Here is a 17681-nt window from a genome sequence, read left to right as displayed (position 1 = left end):
TGTGCCTTTGAAGCACACATAAGCAGACACGTGTTTGTATATAATAGGTGTGTATGTGTGTGTGTGTGTTTTGTGCAGTGAGAGAAAAACCCTGGTTTTGGACATCAAGGCCTACACACACACACACACACACACACACACACTCCGACATGCACACACTCTCTCACACACACACACACTCACACACACACACACAGACACACACACACACACACTGAGCAATACCAGACAGGCTCTATACGACACCTCTATCTAACTCTATCAGGTACTCTACTCAGTGGACTCATGCAGATAGGTCAAACGCAACTCAGCTGATCCCCCATGTCCAGCAGAAAGTGTACTACTGTTGACCGCGAACCTGTGTGGCAGCCCTGTCTAGTCGAAGCAGTGAATCGAGAAGGGCTTATAGAGTGTCATCTACATGTTCGGAAATCTCCACCCTCAGTGAAACAGGCCACCGATTTTCACTCCTCACGGGTGAATACAGAACTGTACTCGGTTTCTATTCTTTTTTTACACAGGATATAATACTGATGATATAATTATAGAACTGTATAGGACAACTTTCTACTCATGATGACATTGTAAATGAATGGATGGATAACTCAAATGCAGTAACACCCTGCAGTGGCTTATTGTTGTGTATTAACCCATGGAAAAGTACTGCACAGTTATCATATCTAGTATCTAGTATGTAGGTAAACAATGAAAACCTCTTCAATATATATTTCAAATGCATAACAACACAATGTTAACACATAGTGTTCAATGTTCTGTACCAAAATATTCACTTATAAAGCAGCTCCCTGTGATGGTAAAATCCCAAGCTGCAACTTTAAATCTCTTTCTTTTAAAATCACTAAATTTCAAAAAGGCTATTTGCTCACTTGAAATGCTGCTTATCTTACCTTTCAATTGAGCACCCTGTTTGCACTGTGTTATTACACTGTTGTAACTAAACATTATATATCAAGAGATTTGCATTAAGTCCTAGCACAGCATAATTGTGTTCATAAGACATCGTCGTTAGCTACAAAGGTTAATACACTGGAATAAGACCCATGTGAAGGGAACTGTTACCCATTTTTTTTCTTTCTGGTTTAACTTTGACAGTCATATGACAGAGATGGAATACCTTAATATTAATGCTATTGTTAATGAATGCCTTTGTACAGTAGTGGATAAGAAGCTTTTCATTCTCCTGTTTTGTAACTTATGGTATTTAAATGTAGGTATTATTATTGTATTTAGAGGTATGAGAAGACTGGCAATATTTTTGACTATTTAAAGTAATTTTGAACTCAAGATATTAAAGAGGTACCTCAGGCTAAAGATGTTTAGTAGATTGGTGAGACTTGTGTCTTTGCAGGTGAAAGCATTTACCAAATGCTGGTGAAAAATGGTCAGGAGACACACCTGTTGGTGCTTCAGCCCAGCTAAATCCTTTGTTGAATTCAAACAAAGACAGCCCACAAGGCTGAGAACACACCTCTGTGAACTAAGAAATGCTATGTTTTATATTCAAATACAGTGACCGCAGAATTCAATGTGTACAAATCGCTTTTGTTCTGTTTCTTTCTCTTCTTTGCTTTTCTTTTTATTAAAAACACAATATTATCTAAGTTATTCAACAGTGAAACAGACAATCTCGGAATTTGCTTCACAAGGTTTTATTCAAATGCGGGGGCAAGGTCGTACAAAAAAGAACTGAATAAATGAAATGGTAGGACTAAAGGCAAAGGGGTATTCTTCAAACAGTATGTCAATACACAAGTGTGTAAAAACAACTGCAATCTTTAGTAAGTCCATTGTTTTAGGCAATCAATCTGAACTCATTATCACCCATGAAGTTATTTCATCCCTTTTCTTGTATTTCTCTATATTGATATTGCACTTCTGAAGTGACTGCTTATTCAGACAGAGGGTCATTATAGAGTCAGCCTGTGTGGATAACAGGTCGACATAGGAAAGGTTTAGAAGCAAACACATCACAAAAAAATTTGGCTGGAAATGCTTTGGAAAAAATAAACAGAAGGCAAACGAAGCAATGAAATGCAAAGTTACAGTTAGACGACAAACGAGCTGTGTTAAGGTTATTTAAAGATAAAGGTCAGTGTAAAACACATGACAGCATGATTCTACAGTTAGTCAGGTGTCAAAGGTGTCGCCTTCTGAGCCTAGTTTCCCAAAAGTGTTGAGCACATTGTTGGTCATTGTTTAGTGGAGCAACATCAACCTTAGCACTTACATCTTCGGGGAAACTTTGCTCCAGTCAGTTCCAGTGACATGAAGTCAGGCAGGGTGTGGGTTAGGTTTAAGTTAAGAGTCAGGTCTCTGTCTCATGCTACATGATGAGGGTACCATGGAAGAACTTTGTGATGACAGTGAGAGAAAACATGTAAAAGTGCCTCAGATTTGCTCTGCCAGGAAAAATAATAAACCCTCTTTAGCACTAAGCTATTTTCAAGCTGTATAATGTGACATAAACCTCCATGTCTATTCTGTTCTACACTGTCTACCTCATGATTCATCTATGAATGGCTCTCAACACAAGCACAAGAGGAAAAAGCACAAATCTTTGCATCAAAGCTCAGACTCAGAGCTTGGTTTACTTTGTGTGAATTCCCCTCATGCCGTCCTTTCATCGCTCCTTCTTAGGTCCAATTCCACATGTTCAGTGCTTTTAAACTTACTTAACTATTACAGATAAAAATGTTTCACCAGTGGTAAAAAAAAACAAACAACAAAAAAAATGTTGTTACTGTACAGATAAAGTGATTCAGAATATGTTTTATGTATCATGAAAGTGCTGAAACCATTTCTAAAAAAAAAAAAGACTTATGAATAGAGGTTGTGGATTCACTTTGCCACTAAAATGTTTCTGCACATGTTGGCTGGGAGTTTAGTGCGTGAGTCCACGTGTGCATGAGCATGTTTGAAAACACTTCCAGCACTGTGAGTAACAGGCCTCCTACTGTGTGGTCCTGCCCACTGAGTGCAGAGAAAGAAATGAGAAAAGGTGCAATAGAGGAGAGGAGAGAAAGTGAATAAGATGGCGGGAGAAACCGCGATCAATCACGACCGCCTGCGCCACAGCCCACAGTGGCTCCCCACAGCGCTGAGAGACTCTAGCCTCCCACATGCCATCCATCATTCAAACAGGCGTGACCGGTTTCACAGCTCGGCCGTGACTATCCCACATACGAAGTTTGGGAATCACCAACCAAGACTGCCCACACTTTACAAAGACGACTGACACGAACTATGACCTCCACCCCACTACAGAAACTCTCTAACAGCTCTGCCGATGACCCTTCCTCTGACCCATTCCTGCTCTAGTTGACCAGCTTCACATCAGAGATGATGTTATATGTGGCACCAAATGATAAACCTGAATATCTCCCACAAAGCCTGGCCATATGCTGCGGTCGAACAGATGGGTCGATACATATTTCCTCACCCAGAGAAAGTTGGGGGTGGTGAGGGCCGGAAGAGGACAAAAGCTGGGGGAGGGGTATGAATCTGTTGTGACAGACTGAAGGATTGAAAGCATTTGTGCAGTGTCAGATTAGACGAGTAGTGGTCTTTATACTGTCTGACACTACCACACCTGCGTCTGACAGGACAAGGGCAGGGGTGCCTCAGTTGTAATACACTGGTTGAGCAAACATAGAAGAGAAATTATGCTTGATGTGTTATGGTTTACAATCTGGACGCTGAGTCCAGTGATCCCAGTTCAGAATTTCTGTGTAATCCTCTATCTGTTTTTCAGTCTCCCTCATAACCCCAAATTAGCAACCACACACACATATTTTTTGTTGCTGTTACAGATTCTAATGCTTTGTGACAGGAGGAAAAGATCACAAACATCTCAGCACTACTTTCATATGAGGTTTTCAGTTTCACAAATAGCTGTCAGTGCAGTGTGTTGGTGCTGTTTCTGAATATTAATGGGCCACAGAGGGCCAGTGCAGAGCTTTTCAACAGTACAACTGATACAAATAAACAATAAACATGGCATCTTTACAATCTGATTACAGATGACAGGAATAAAACCACAGTGACACACAGTCAAAATAAAAACACAAATCATATCCTGCACAGTGGTGAATGTAGTGTGAAAAACAAAGGAACAGGTTGACCATAGACCTTTGGAGCATTTGGTGTGTTGGTGATATTCAGTATGACTCAGGCATAGTCACTAGGTACATGTGTGACTGGGCTGTGTGTACTTCAGTGTCAGTGAGCGAGTAGCTTCATGAGTTTGTGCGTATGTGTGTGTGTGTGTGTGTGTTTACAGTACAGCGCAGCTCTCTACATTGCAGTACAGTACAGTGCCAGAGGGTGCAGGCATTTGTGTGTGTGTGTGTGTGTGTGTGTGTGTTAATTGTTGTGTCTGAGCCTTGAGGCCTAGCTTTCCCAGTCAGGGCCGGCCAGACCATCGTCATCTGAGTCAGACTCTGGTGAGGCCTCCTTGATGCGGCGCAGCGCCTCATGAATGCTCCTGGTCAGCGGGTCGGTAGAGGCTGGGAACCCTCCCTGGTCTTTGCTCTCTTTATGGGGGACCCGCCTCAGTTTGACCCCCTTGCGTATCTGAGCCAGGATGCTGTTGGGATCTTCGTCACCCTTGGCAGGAGGCAGGGACCGCTGGTCGACCTTCCTCAGGTGGAAGCTGCCTCTCTTCAGGGAGGCCAACACCTCGTCCATGGGTGAGCTAACTGTATGCAGGGAGAGGAGAGGAAGACAGACTGTGATTGACTACTGTAACTAGATAATATAACAGAGCCCTGAAAAACTTCTATGGTACTACATGGTCCCAGTACCTCTTCTGCTGTGGGGGTCAAACTCTGGAGTCTTCCTCAGTTTTTTGCGTGCGCTCAACAGTTGGCTGCTATCAAAGAAGCGAGGGATGAATGGGCCGAGCGGGGAGAGAGAGAGCTCTTCTGATGCACCCTTCCCCTCAGTCTTCTGCCCATGCCGGCCCGGGCTCCCAGAAGGCGACAGGTCCTCCCTGGTGGGCAGGGGAGGTGGAGGGGGTGGTGGAGGAGGAGGGGAGACAGGGGATGCAAGCAGTGAGGACAGGGAGCAGGGGGAGCAGGAGGAGTCTGCAGGACTGGGCACAGGCAGCGGAGGAAGGGATGCTGTGAGAGCTGTGACGGGCTGAGTGGTGAGCGTGGAGCTGGGGCTGGGGTCCGTCTGCACACTGGTACTGAGACACAGTGGCTGGTGGTCCTGCGTCTGGACGCAAACAGAGTCCACACCCTCCTCCCTCTCACTCACGCTACTCATCTCCATGCACCTTCCTCGCTCTCTTCTTCTGGTGTGGGCCACGCGTAGTCGAGTGGACTTCAGAATCACCTGACCTGGGTACCGCTAGAGAAAGACAGGAGTCGATCAGTAAGAAAGACGAAAGAAACATTTTGTGATTTTCACAGATAATTAAAGGACACATACCTGTTTGAAAGTGCGTAGTCTGTCCAGAGTTCTCTGTCTCTCCTGACTTACTCTGCTGTTCTTCCTCTCCTCATCTTCCTCTTGTCCATTTTTCAGCTGGAAAATTTAGCAGTTTAGAGGAGGAGAGAGTTGCTGATAGTGCTTTACATATATCCATAAAAAAAACATCTACCTGTAACACCTTGTGAGCTATAGAGTCTTTGTGGACGGTTCGACGTTGCTGCTGCTTCTGAGTGTGGTTGGACACACAGATCTCCTGCAGAATGGTGAGTGGAAAACACATTAACACAATCATCCACACAGCATCACGCACACTGCCAACAATAAAACATCTGCTGCAGCAAAAGGTAGGTCAGCGCCTTATACCAAATTATAATAAATATCATTTTGGAGCAATTTACTGTCATGTGCCTTTATAATTTTGTTGTAGGCAACATTGACTCTTTTAACAGTTAGAGGAAATATACGATAACAGGTCATTGGCTGCTGCAGGTTTTTACATTTTACATTTCACTCATTTCATCTTGATAGCTGATATCACATGAGTCATTTACGTCTCTTTGTGTAATCTAAAATCCTAATACAATATTGTCAAGAATAGTAACGGTGCATAACAAAAATAATATCATTCATCATAATAAAAACCCTCCTATGATTTCTGGAGACCACAATCAAGAACAAAGCCGGAGGAGAGGAATATATATGAGCAAATTGAAATCAAATGGTCACTTCTGAATATCAAGTGTATGCGATAGACTTCAGGAAAGAAAATAAGTGTGAGTAAAGGATACACACCCTCTTGTTCCTCAGATAGGAGCGCTTGGCAGTGATGCGCCCCCTTCTTGCCTCCAGCTGTCGAGCGCTGACCTGAAGTCTGCGCAGCTCATCCCTCTCTGCAGTATCGTCCTCTGTAATATCATCTGCACTTTCAAAGGTGTCATAGTACACCACTTCATCTTGACGCTCTGAAAGCACATGTACATAAAAAAATAGACTTGTGTGGACAAACAGATACAGATCGTTCATATTTTTGTCCGACAATATCATTAATTATTGAGTAGCAGATTCAGCCAAATTAAGGCCATACCTGTCATCTGCCTGCGAATGCTGTCCAGTTGGGCGGTGAGGAGCAGCTCTTCACACTGTAGTATATCTGCCTGGATGTCATACAGTTGGAGCTGGAGCTCATAGTACTGTGTCTCCATGTGGTCTAACAGGGCCATTGCATCCTCACTGCTGCACAGACTCTGCATCTGAGAGGACAGGACACAGAACAACTTTCTGTCAGTGTGTTTTGGTATGTGCATATATGTTTTGTATGCTGTTGAGTGTCACTGGCGCACCTCTTCCCGGAGGGTGTGTTTCCTCTGCTCCAGACAGATCTCCCTGGCTCTCTGCAGCTGTAGGGTTTCCTTGGCAACAGAGTAACGTAGCCTCTCCATGCGCTCCACCGCCGCTGTCCATGAAGATTTACCAAACTTACGCTGGTCCACCTTCATACGCTCATACACCCCTACACATAAACACACACACACACGAACAGACCACACCAAATGTGACATATTCTGATGAGCGGATGAGTCACAAACACAGTACTTTCTCCTCTGGTACAGTGAGTGGACACGTCACCCTTACTTCAGTCTCACAGGAGTGAAGGTGTGTTACAATAATGTAGAGAGAGACATCTATTGGCCACATTTGCACATTACAACTTCTTCCTCTCCAGTCTGCAGTTGAAGCCACTCATTTATGCGATTTTTGATTTAATAAGTGTCAGATTACAAATGGACCAATCATCGGTGGAGAAGAACAGGGATGAGCAGGGGCTGTAGAGTAACCCCGCACAGAGAGAATCTGCTGGCAAAGCTGTTTGATCAATAGGTTGTCCTTGTTTCCTCCTGTCCCTGTCAAAGCATGGCTGTCCACACTGCCTCATTAATACCAAATCACATTAGCCCTGGCGTTCAAAACTACACACAGGTCAATAGCAGGCCAATGCTACCACTATGTGTGTGTGTGCTGTGTGTGATTATTCAAAGTCATCCGTCTGCTGCTTTATTGACTTGACATTGGCAGTGACAGTGACGGCCTATTGTACCTTTCTGGGCTCTGGCAGTGGTCTCAAAGTATTTTACAGTAAACTCTTGGATGTTGAGGACCGCCTCCTGAGCTTTCTTCTGCCAGTCGGAGTCCTCCTTTTTCAGAGCTTCGATCCGCCTTGGGCCCAAGTAGTCATTCTCCATGGAAATCTGTTGAGAGAGGACGAACATATTTTTGTCAGCAAGACGGAGACTAATAACGGGCCTCAGTGAGGGACTATTATGAGATAAAAGATTTATCCAGTGAAGAATAAAGTCTAAATGCATTTTTCATACATTTTATAGAACACTCCTTAAAATATGTACACCCTTAGATTCAGTATAGTGTATGCTGATAATGAAAATGGAGCTGGAGAACATGGGATTCAAATAGTTTCATATGAGGTGATTAAAAAGATGAAGCATGGCAGCAGACAATGCAGTCTTACTAATGCCAGGAAGTTATAAGCACATTTATTAAAGTCCGCATCAAAAAGATAACACTGCTTTGTTCTCATTTGAGATTCAGAGCAACTGGAACCGCAAATGTGTGACACATTACCGCCACTTAGTGGCAAGAGTGAATGAGCTAACAAAAAACTGTGATACAAATGTTTCCCTTAATAATACTTAGGTGGTGGTGGACATGACAGTGCAGTTCATCTCCCCCATACGTGTTGCAGAGAAGGACCGCATCATTTAAATGAAGAGCAGGGTAAGCTAGAGATCTGCTCCGTCTCAATGTTTTCCCCACAGAAAGTAGGCCTGGAGAGGGAGCTGCACCCCCACACATGGAAGCACTCAAACACACATCCATACAGCTGAGCAAACAATTGTTTTATATTCTGCAGAACCAGATCTTTTGCAAATATTGCTGTCGGTGTCACAAAGTGAACAACAAATCCATTTTCAGCTAACTTACAAAAGTGTCATCACCATCTACATGTAACACTGCAGAGTGCCTGTTAGTAGATAAAATGAATTACTAAAAAATGTATAAACCCTTAAACAACCAATTAAAGCCTGTAATATATCGGCATAACATACTTAATCTTTTAATTACTGCATTGTAGAACCGTTCGAAGAGAGTTAAGGATCGCGATGGGGATATGACACCACTATGTCTCCATAACCATATACAGACAAAATCTTTGGCAATTACTTGACTGTTCAACACTGGAGCAAGTCTGACTGAAAAATATTTAATTAAAGACAAAAATTTGGAAAATTAACTACCAAATATCCAAGGAAAACAAAATCTGTCTATGCAACACTCAAGAAGGAAAGTGAGCAGCAAGGGTTACAGAGCTATTGAGCTGCGTGACCCTAAGTAACCTCGCTGCACTTGAGCTCACACTGCACTACCCAGCAGTGCACCAGTATCATTTACCACTGCAATTTCCTGCTGTCAGTGAGCCGAGCTCATTCCTTTGATTCTCAGAGTTATTTTGCATTCCTTACACATTGTTTAATTTTAGAACTGTTTGATTTACAGCCAGTGGTTTGTGTTATTGTAACTCTGAGTGCATCAACCTTTTACATGAAAACCTGTCATCTACAATGTAATTTAAAACACATCTTAATTCACTGAATGCTCTTCTTGTGCCTTGTGAATGCACAAGATTAGAGGATGGATACGATGGGGAGATATTTTACTCAAACAACTCAAAAACTAGCCAGGCTGATGCTACATGTTACCTCAGCTACAAATTCTAGCATTCAGAATCGTAGTCAACATGTTTCATATGTCATTTTGTTTGTCATCAACATTTTATCTATGTAAAGACTCAGAAACACTTGACAGTTGAAATTAATTCTGCTTTCTTCTATTTTTGACAATCTGACGATTCCAATAGACAGAACAATTAGTAGTTCCAAATATGTGAACAACTTCTTAATTATGAAATTATCAGTATCAGCACAATTTTAGAAACTGACTTGTCAAAACTTGCAAAGATTTCCACTACATCAAAAAGATTTTGACCTTGATGCACTCTGTGCTCAACCTAGTGTGTGAAATCAAATTAATCTCTGTTTTCCACATACTACACACTGACATGCCTCAAATTAAGGCCACACACTCTCACGAGTACTGCTGCTAGTTTCTTTACAGTCAAACCATGCAACCCACAAATAATCTAGGCATAGCTTTTCATTAACTTGTGGACAAAATGAGAAATTAAGATATTACAACAGCAAAATATAAACATACATTCTGTATAGATATTACATGGAGAGTGCAACTACATTATCTGCTCGACCTTGTTATTTTGTTTGCATATTGAAGAGGACAACCTGCTGAAATATGAAGAAGTTTATTGAGAGGCTCTTAACGTGTACGCATTTGGCAGCTGACACAGTGTCTAAAATTATCCTGTTTAATCAGTTTCCAATGTGTAGCTGAATTGGTTTATTCAATCACGTCGGATCATGTCAAAGATAGAAATTATTACAAATGTTACAGAATTTGAAGACGTGACAGCAAAAGGAAATGGAAGAGCTACAGACGCTGCGGACTATAAATAGACCGGAAGAACAGGTTTAACCCTCCCTCCTTCTCCCCCTCCCCACACAGAAAGGAGGTTCCATGGTGTAATGGTTAGCACTCTGGACTCTGAATCCAGCGATCCGAGTTCAAATCTCGGTGGGACCTGCAGATTTTGCAGCCCTCCTTTCTAGCAAAGCCTCTCAGGGATTAAAAACTGAGGAGAGAAGCAGCAGCGGAGAGACAGGAAGGAAGAGAGTCTCCTCTGCCAAAAAACAACCGAGTAGTGAGGTGGTAATCAGACATTCATCAACTTTGAACCATTATAAATGCAGTGGGTGAGGGCTGGTAATAGCTTCCTGGTTTGTGTGAGAAAAATGCGCTACATGTAGAGAATGCAGGTTTTCTTTCTGCAGCCCTGTGAAACGAAAGGTGAGTCTAGACTATGCAATACTATACTATACTAATCACTACTCACTCAACAGGACAGGATGTAAATAAAGGACATAGTCTGACATCCGTTCAGTAAATGACCTAAGAAATAGACAATGATACAAAACTGTTGCCAAATAAATTAAAAATGTAATCCAAACAGTAGCTTTATATGCTATCACTATGTCCTATCAGTTATATCAGCATGACAATATATTTTTTCAACTAAGTCAAATTCAAGGGGATTTTCTTATCTATTTGAGTCATTTTTTTTTAAACTGCTTTTATAAATCTGATGTCTATAGTTCCAAGTGCCATTTGACTGACAAAGACAAACTTTTTCATGACATCCTGGAGTTAAGCTGTGTCAGGATTCTGACCAAGGTCTGTCAAACATTACATCTCATTACAAAGGTGTGACGGAAGGGACCTTTTCTTTCCACAAATTTTACCAAAAATGGCTTGATGTGATCTGCCTCATTGGCCTTTATTTCTTTAATTCATACAAAGTCGATAAAAAGGTGTAAAATTGCACTGGAATTAAATGAGAGTTTTTTTCTGTACAAACTCAGTTCTCACTCAGCTGAATAAAACACATTACAGGCTGCTTACATTACTGTCTTCCGCTGACAGTGGAGGTTCTCACCTCTCCAGAAGCTCTTTAATTTCACTGTCCATCTTTCAATTTCTGCTGCATGCCTGCTGATCCCAGTGCATCAGCATCAACCTCTACCTGCAGTAAACCTATAAGACTACACACAACATGACTTATTCATGTCTCTGTGAGACTTCAGGAAATTGGAGATCCATAGGGCTTCATTCCAGCTCACAGCATGTCACTTATGCCACCCCCACCACCACCACCACATCCCTGAAGCACTTCAGATACTGTGGAAAAGGATAAAACTAACAGGAAGGTGTTCACAGCCTAGGCTGGAAATAATCTATAATGTGTCCCTGTTGACGGATGTTAGGTGGTAATGTGATACTGAAGTCTCTTTATTACTGATGTGCTGTGTGTGAGTCAGGGAGCTAAATATAAATGTGCCATCAGCACTGCAACGATTGAACAAAGCCTTTCAACCATTTATCCATTCACCAGCCTCCGTCTGCTCTTTGCAATTAGATACATCTTACCCGCTCCCACTGCTTTACTAACCATGAGCACCTTATCAGAAAAAAGAAGAGAATTCATTTTGCATAATAGATCTCAGTTAAAAAACATGCGCATACATACACAATGATGCACACACACAGACACACACACACAGAGCAGAACCTATTTTAAGAGACATGAGAATTTCCTGTGAGCACCCATTGTGTTTTATGATCGGTCCATAGTTGTGCCTGTAGAGAGATACAGAAATGTATCACTGAATCTAAGCCCATCTGCACAGTAGCCAGCTTCCCACATATGCTAGTTGAGCATAGCATCTAAATCCCCACTCGTTTCCACATGGTTCACATGGCCGACCACAACAGGGCTAAACTACCAGAAACAACACCATAAACTCTTTTTGACATATTTATCCTTGTCATTTTCTCCTAGTTGGACGTCACTAATACCATGCACCATTTCTTCACTTCTGAAATCAACTGGTCATCTGTGCATGTGTGCATCCTGCGTACTTGTCAGTTAGACATCGGGAGTCAAAAGGTCGAGGAGGCTTGGTAAAAATGCCAAAGAGGTTTTGGCAAATGCTGGGTCGCTGCGGGATTTGGGCCTGAACTCTGTTCAAAATGTATAAATCTGGCTGATAAATTCCCCCCAAAACGTGTCTCCTATGGTGCAGACCCTTCTAATACTTCTTCATGCATGTATAGTACACGTAAACTGCTGTGAATTGTTACCTTGATCTGCTGTCTGCGTAGCATTGCTAGTTCCCTCATGTCTCTGAAAGGCTGCAGCAGGTACTGGTACAGCTGTGTTGAGGCCTCCAGCAGACCTCCATAAGCCTGGTCTTCTTCCTCGTATAGCTCCAACAGCTCCACCATACTGTCCATGCTCTTGTGCTTCTCCAGCAGCTGCAGCACATAGACACAAAATGAGTTACTTTCATAATAGTCAGAATACAATCAGCTTTCAGAATATCAGAACAGATACATTTTTATAGCCCCTTTTAAAATATCTGTAAGACCTCGTTAAGCAGAGGGCAAATACACTGCAGATGTATTGTAGCATGTTTCCAAGTGTCTGTATAAGAGCGGTGCAGCTATGTCAGACAACCCGAGTCAGCAAAAGTCAGAAGAACACACTTCAGTACATCTTTTAGTGTCACTCACCACTGTCCCACTACAGCGATGCTTTGTTTAACAGTAAATAATAGGAGTGTATCGGAGTGCATTCAATGAGCAGAGTCCTTTCTGCTGCTGGGAATATGATCAATACACACACATTTTTTGCCAGACTGAACAATCCTGTAGGCTACCGGCAAGCACAGAAATAGCCATTAACTCAGCCCTCAAATGGAGCGGGAGGATCGACGTGTGTGTGTGTGTGTTTGTGTGTATGAGATTCAACAATACAACAAACTGCAACTGTGTTTAAATTAATTACGAAGCATTGTCACGGCCGACAGAAGAGCTCGGGCTGTGATAAAGAGCTGACACCTTCAACTTAAGTGTTAGATGTTTTTTTTTTTTCTTCCTCAGGAAGGACACTAAAGGAACACTTCCTGTGGCTGGTTTTCTGTCTATTTTTTATTCTGAGTGTATGCGTTTGTGTCTCTAAACTGTGCTAATGGGAGTGGGCGTGGGACTGACTGTGTGGAATGACATGTGGGTGATTCGTCTCTGCTGCACACAGCCTCTTTTCACTGCCAAAAGCAGAACAGAGAGGAAACGCCTTGGCCAGAAAATCATGTAAACACACCAGTATAAATGGATGTAGCCTCTTGACTCTCTTACTTTTGCAATGACAGTAAACACAGAAACAGATATCACATTTATCATACTGTGACCTTGCTGTCCTTACAGTACGACTCGAGCCATGACCAGTGTAAGCTAAACAGAAAGTACAATACTACATGTATCCGAAAGATATTTATTCAATAAACACAGGTAGCACTCAATTCACCATCCACTTTATTTGCCAGGAGTAATGCTGTGATGCTAATAATGGAGAACGCTTCCATTAATGCTCTCTCCCACCGGCTCTCTCTAAGGACTTCTTCCACAGTCTGGCTCCACGAGTCAAGGATTCATTACTCATTGATAGGTGAGACAATGTGAGAGCCACAGAGTATCAATATAGTGTCTGTTTATATTAAAGCAGTTAATCAACCACTAGCTGCTGCTGGTGTGTGAGAGGAGCAGGCCTGGAGCGTGTATGGTGTCTGGATCATGTCTTCACTGTGTCAAGTCAAAGATATGTAGCAGAGCTAATCATTTAAACATTGATGCAAGTGTTTGATTATATTACATACATACACTAGAGTTAATATTAGAACTACAAGACGTCTTTCATAACTATCTAGAAATGCATGCAGGACTCATATGTACTACCACACACTGGTCGTATTGAGAACGCAAGAAATGATTGAAGCAGATTTTTTTTTCCCTCAAACCATAAATGTTCAGCATGATAATCACGTCCGCAAAAACCAGTGGCTGGTTTGGAAGCACATAACTGTGTATTGGTGTATGTTATTTGGCACAGTAATATGTTTCTGAATAAGTTTTCTAAATTCTTCATTCTTGTTTTTAGCCATCAAGACTAATGCCTTTTCACTCCTCTCCAGTGCAGACTAAAACTACAGGATGTTTAATATCTATAAATATTTGTGCACCTGTTATATGCACTTTTTTCAGAGGAAAATATTGCAAACGTATCTATATTTATGAAACAGGCCTTAATATGCGGATTTGTATCCTGACAGAATGATATAAAGTATAATAAGCACAAAAGAGAGATAAATCTGATACATGACATTGGATATTACAGTAAGTGATTCAGTAACCCTAAAACCTGAAATATTGAGTGTTACCTAATAATATAAGAAATAATCAAAGTCCCCTCAAAAAATGGTGTCTATACTCTGTATAATGCCAGCGCATCTAAATGTAGACGGCTGGTAAAGTCATGGTGGCAACCTGTGAGCAGCAGTGCTCACAGATGGTGACTTTGCACATTACATTGACAGGTTAATTCTTTAAGGAAAGAGGCAATTTAACTGTGTTTGTGTGTGTGCGGGCACCGGACTCTCTCAGCTGTCTAAGCTGAGTTTTACAAATTCTTCTTATCTTAATAGCTAAACTGGTCCCTCCACTGATTTCCAGACTACATCTTTAGTGGGAGTGGGAAAATGCAAGTACTTTCCCTGTCAGCTACATGACTCATATACCACTGCAAAGAGGTTAAAGACTGAACAGCCACTCATTTTTTCATTGATAATGTCTCATGCATGGGCTGAAATATTAAACGTTCCCAGATAAGAAAGCACATGATTTAAGTAATGCTTAAAATAATATTATTTTGTGGTTGTGTGACTTGTGAAGATCATCAACTCAGTGTCACAGTCATCTTTTGCCTGCATATTAGATTGTTTTGTACTTCCAATGCAACCATATTGATTATATCTTCAGATTAATGACTTGTGCATCACACTTCCTGACTACCATTTTGTTACACAGCCTCAAGTGTCCCAACTGGTGTGCACACCACAGCAGAGAGCCAGTGGTTGTATTGGGATGCTCTCAGTTGTCCAGATGTGCAACCGTGTGAATGTGAGTTGCAGAGAAAGACTATGCGCAGACTATGTCAACAGGAAGCTGTTATAATCATGGAGATGCTGTGGGAGGACCACAAAAAAAAAAAAAAAAAAAAAAATCTCACCTCCTGCAGATGTTTTGCTGCACGGTTGAGCGCCTCCTCGTACCCGGACTGCCTCAGCTCACTCAGGCTCTCGTAGTACTCATCTGGGTCGTCGTTCTCCGTGAACAGAACCTGCGAGAGGATCTTCCACCCACACGTATCCAGCGCATGGCCCAGGTACACCTGTAAACTGTAGCACAGCTCATCCATCTCGGCCTCGGACACCTCCGCCGGGCCGAACAGCACCGTCCACACCCCGGCTGGCTCCTCCGGGAACACCGGCAGGCAGGGCTCCAGGTCCGAGTTGACCGAGCACAGCTGCTGGTGCACTGCCCGCAGGTCCTGGAAGGAGAAGAGCCCGGCCCAGCTGCAATCCTCCCTGCTCAGACTGTCCAGCTCCTCCAGGTCCAAGCTGTCCACTGCGGGGGACAGCTGGTCCTCTCTTGATGATTTCAACACCTCGGTATCAGGACTAACGGGAGTTGCCGCACTTTTGATCACAGTTTGGATTTTGACAGGACTTGGTCTGGTGGCTGTGACGGACTTGGTTTTGGGGCTGCTGCAGCCTCTCGCTGCAGCCTCCCTGGCTCCTTTGCCAGGGCTCCTAGATACTTTATCCCTGACCGGACTTTCGGGCCATTTTGTCTTGTCCCCATCCTGGCCAGTCGCCTCCGCCAGAGGGTCCCTGCCAAAGCTTCTCCTCTGCACCGTCCTGTTGTGACACGTTATGGCAAATTTACCCTCCACTTCATTCCAGGCGACGATAAAGACGAATTTGTGCTTCTCCTTCTCCTCAAACGCATTCGGACGAACAGCCACCCACCCCGACTCCAAATTATCCTCCATAGTGAAGGACATTTCTGCAAAGTGATGAAACAGAAATAATGACCGAGCCCGCCGTCTAGTTGCTTGAGAGTCGGATGCAGCGTCGCAGAGCCGTGTGCGCTATAATATAACAGCGTTTACCAAACACCGATTTCTCTGCAGGGAGGTTTCGGCTGAGGGGCTCAAGCGGATGAATTTGGAGCAGTGCGGTGTCATTTCCCATCTCTGGCCCACCTGCTTTAACTCGGACGTCTGACCTGCCTATCCCAGCCCTCCTCATGAGCTTGTCTCCGACACACGACATGCGGCAGTGTGTTTACCAGATCCAATGCTCGGTCCGCCCGTCAGCTGTGCCCCGTTATGCTCGACCCCTCGGCTCCGGACCTCCCTTCTCCTCACAGAGTAACGACGGGATGCAAAAGCAGCGGCGCGCATCGTTCAGGCGCAACAAACCGGGGCCGCAGGGAAGCGAGGCATCGGGTGGTTTTGTCCAGTCGCGCTGTCACAAGGCTAACATCGTCTCCGGGCTCGTAATGTTACAATGTTTTCTTCATCGTTTGCCCAACAAGACCTCAAACGCAAAATAATGTTGCTGCTTTCAGGTGCTGTGAGAAATATCGGAATTTCTACAGCAGCGTTTAACATGACTGAACCAAAACACGAGAACAACTCTGTGGATTATTTATCAAAACATACAATTCTCATATGTATATATCTGAGGATAACCCTCCTTTTTTTAAACTATCATCAGCCATCTGCCTTTATTTCTTCCATTGCCACAATCCATTTAATATGTGACATGGCGCATTGTTGTTATTATTAAAGGGTGTATTGACGGAAGTAAGCTACAGTCAAGCTGCATTTTTGCGAGACGGGGCGGAGAGCAGATGGAAGCAGCTCTTTCCGGAGAGCATTTGAAGGCAACATTAGGATCTCAATTTGAGTACGGCACGTAGGGACGTGCTGACGTTTTGGCTGGAGAAGTGTGGGATGTTTTGTAAAGAGTCTGAAGCTGCAGCATCAAGAAAGTGTGCAAAAAACAAAAACAAAAAACAAAAAACAAAACAAACAAACAAACAAACAAAAAAACAGACAATGTAGCTGTTCTCAAATGAATCATATGAATAAATCCGTGAACAGATGAATAAATACCAGTAAAATATTTCAATAGTTACATTCACACTACACCTGATGGATTTTCTAATGTAGGAATCAAATGACAGTATTACTGTGATATTAAGATCTTTAAAAAAATCATGGAATATACAACAGTTATATCAGTTATTGTCAAAATTAAGTCATTATGGATGAGATATGGTCCAAAAACAATTGCTTCCCAAAATTATTAATGTAATCTTGAAATAAACGTTAGAAAAATGCTGCAGAAAATGTGTCATTTAAACTGTGAAGTATCCACAGAGAGATGCGTCGAGCCATCTGGTTGAAGTGTGAGAGAGAGCTGCTGACTTGTCATTGTTTACACACACTGGCTGGACTGTTTCAGAGGACAGGAATGGAAAAGTGTTCCCCTTTAATGGTCACAGCCTTGAGACAGAAAAAATCCAGCCTGCTTAATGGGTTCTAGCAGAGTTTA

At 42.7% G+C, this 17681-nt stretch overlaps 1 protein-coding gene and 1 non-coding gene across 2 annotated transcripts; one reads left to right on the top strand and one right to left on the bottom strand.

Annotated features, from left to right (window-relative positions):
- Positions 1 to 1654: 1654 nt before the first annotated feature.
- Positions 1655 to 17170, bottom strand: LOC139624017 (junction-mediating and -regulatory protein-like). The gene is made up of 10 exons (XM_071482765.1): positions 15284 to 17170; positions 12301 to 12474; positions 7553 to 7703; positions 6798 to 6967; positions 6542 to 6707; positions 6250 to 6419; positions 5627 to 5710; positions 5455 to 5550; positions 4824 to 5373; positions 1655 to 4718 (listed from the first exon to the last, which is right to left on the bottom strand). The coding sequence occupies exons 1-10, from the start codon at positions 16118 to 16120 to the stop codon at positions 4411 to 4413; spliced, it is 2706 nt and encodes a 901-aa protein (XP_071338866.1). The 5' UTR covers positions 16121 to 17170; the 3' UTR covers positions 1655 to 4410.
- On the top strand, positions 10114 to 10185 carry trnaq-cug (transfer RNA glutamine (anticodon CUG)). Its single transcript has one exon. It is a non-coding gene; the product is annotated as a tRNA-Gln (tRNA).
- Positions 17171 to 17681: the final 511 nt, after the last annotated feature.

The sequence above is a fragment of the Trachinotus anak genome, unplaced genomic scaffold (genome assembly GCF_046630095.1).
Source record: "Trachinotus anak isolate AG129_WGS33_773 ecotype Australia unplaced genomic scaffold, CSIRO_AGI_Tana_v1 ptg000008l, whole genome shotgun sequence".
NCBI lineage: Eukaryota > Metazoa > Chordata > Actinopteri > Carangiformes > Carangidae > Trachinotus > Trachinotus anak.
This window is presented reverse-complemented; position numbering and strand designations above follow the sequence as displayed.

Excerpts from the sequence above, each read along its gene's own strand:
- LOC139624017 (XM_071482765.1), bottom strand. The coding sequence starts at position 16,120 with ATGTCCTTCACTATGGAGGATAATTTGGAGTCGGGGTGGGTGGCTGTT. Across the intron at positions 7,704-12,300 it reads TACGCAGACAGCAGATCAAG|ATTTCCATGGAGAATGACTA; the intron begins GTAACAATTCAC and ends CTCTCTCAACAG. Across the intron at positions 5,551-5,626 it reads TAGCTCACAAGGTGTTACAG|CTGAAAAATGGACAAGAGGA; the intron begins GTAGATGTTTTT and ends TAAATTTTCCAG.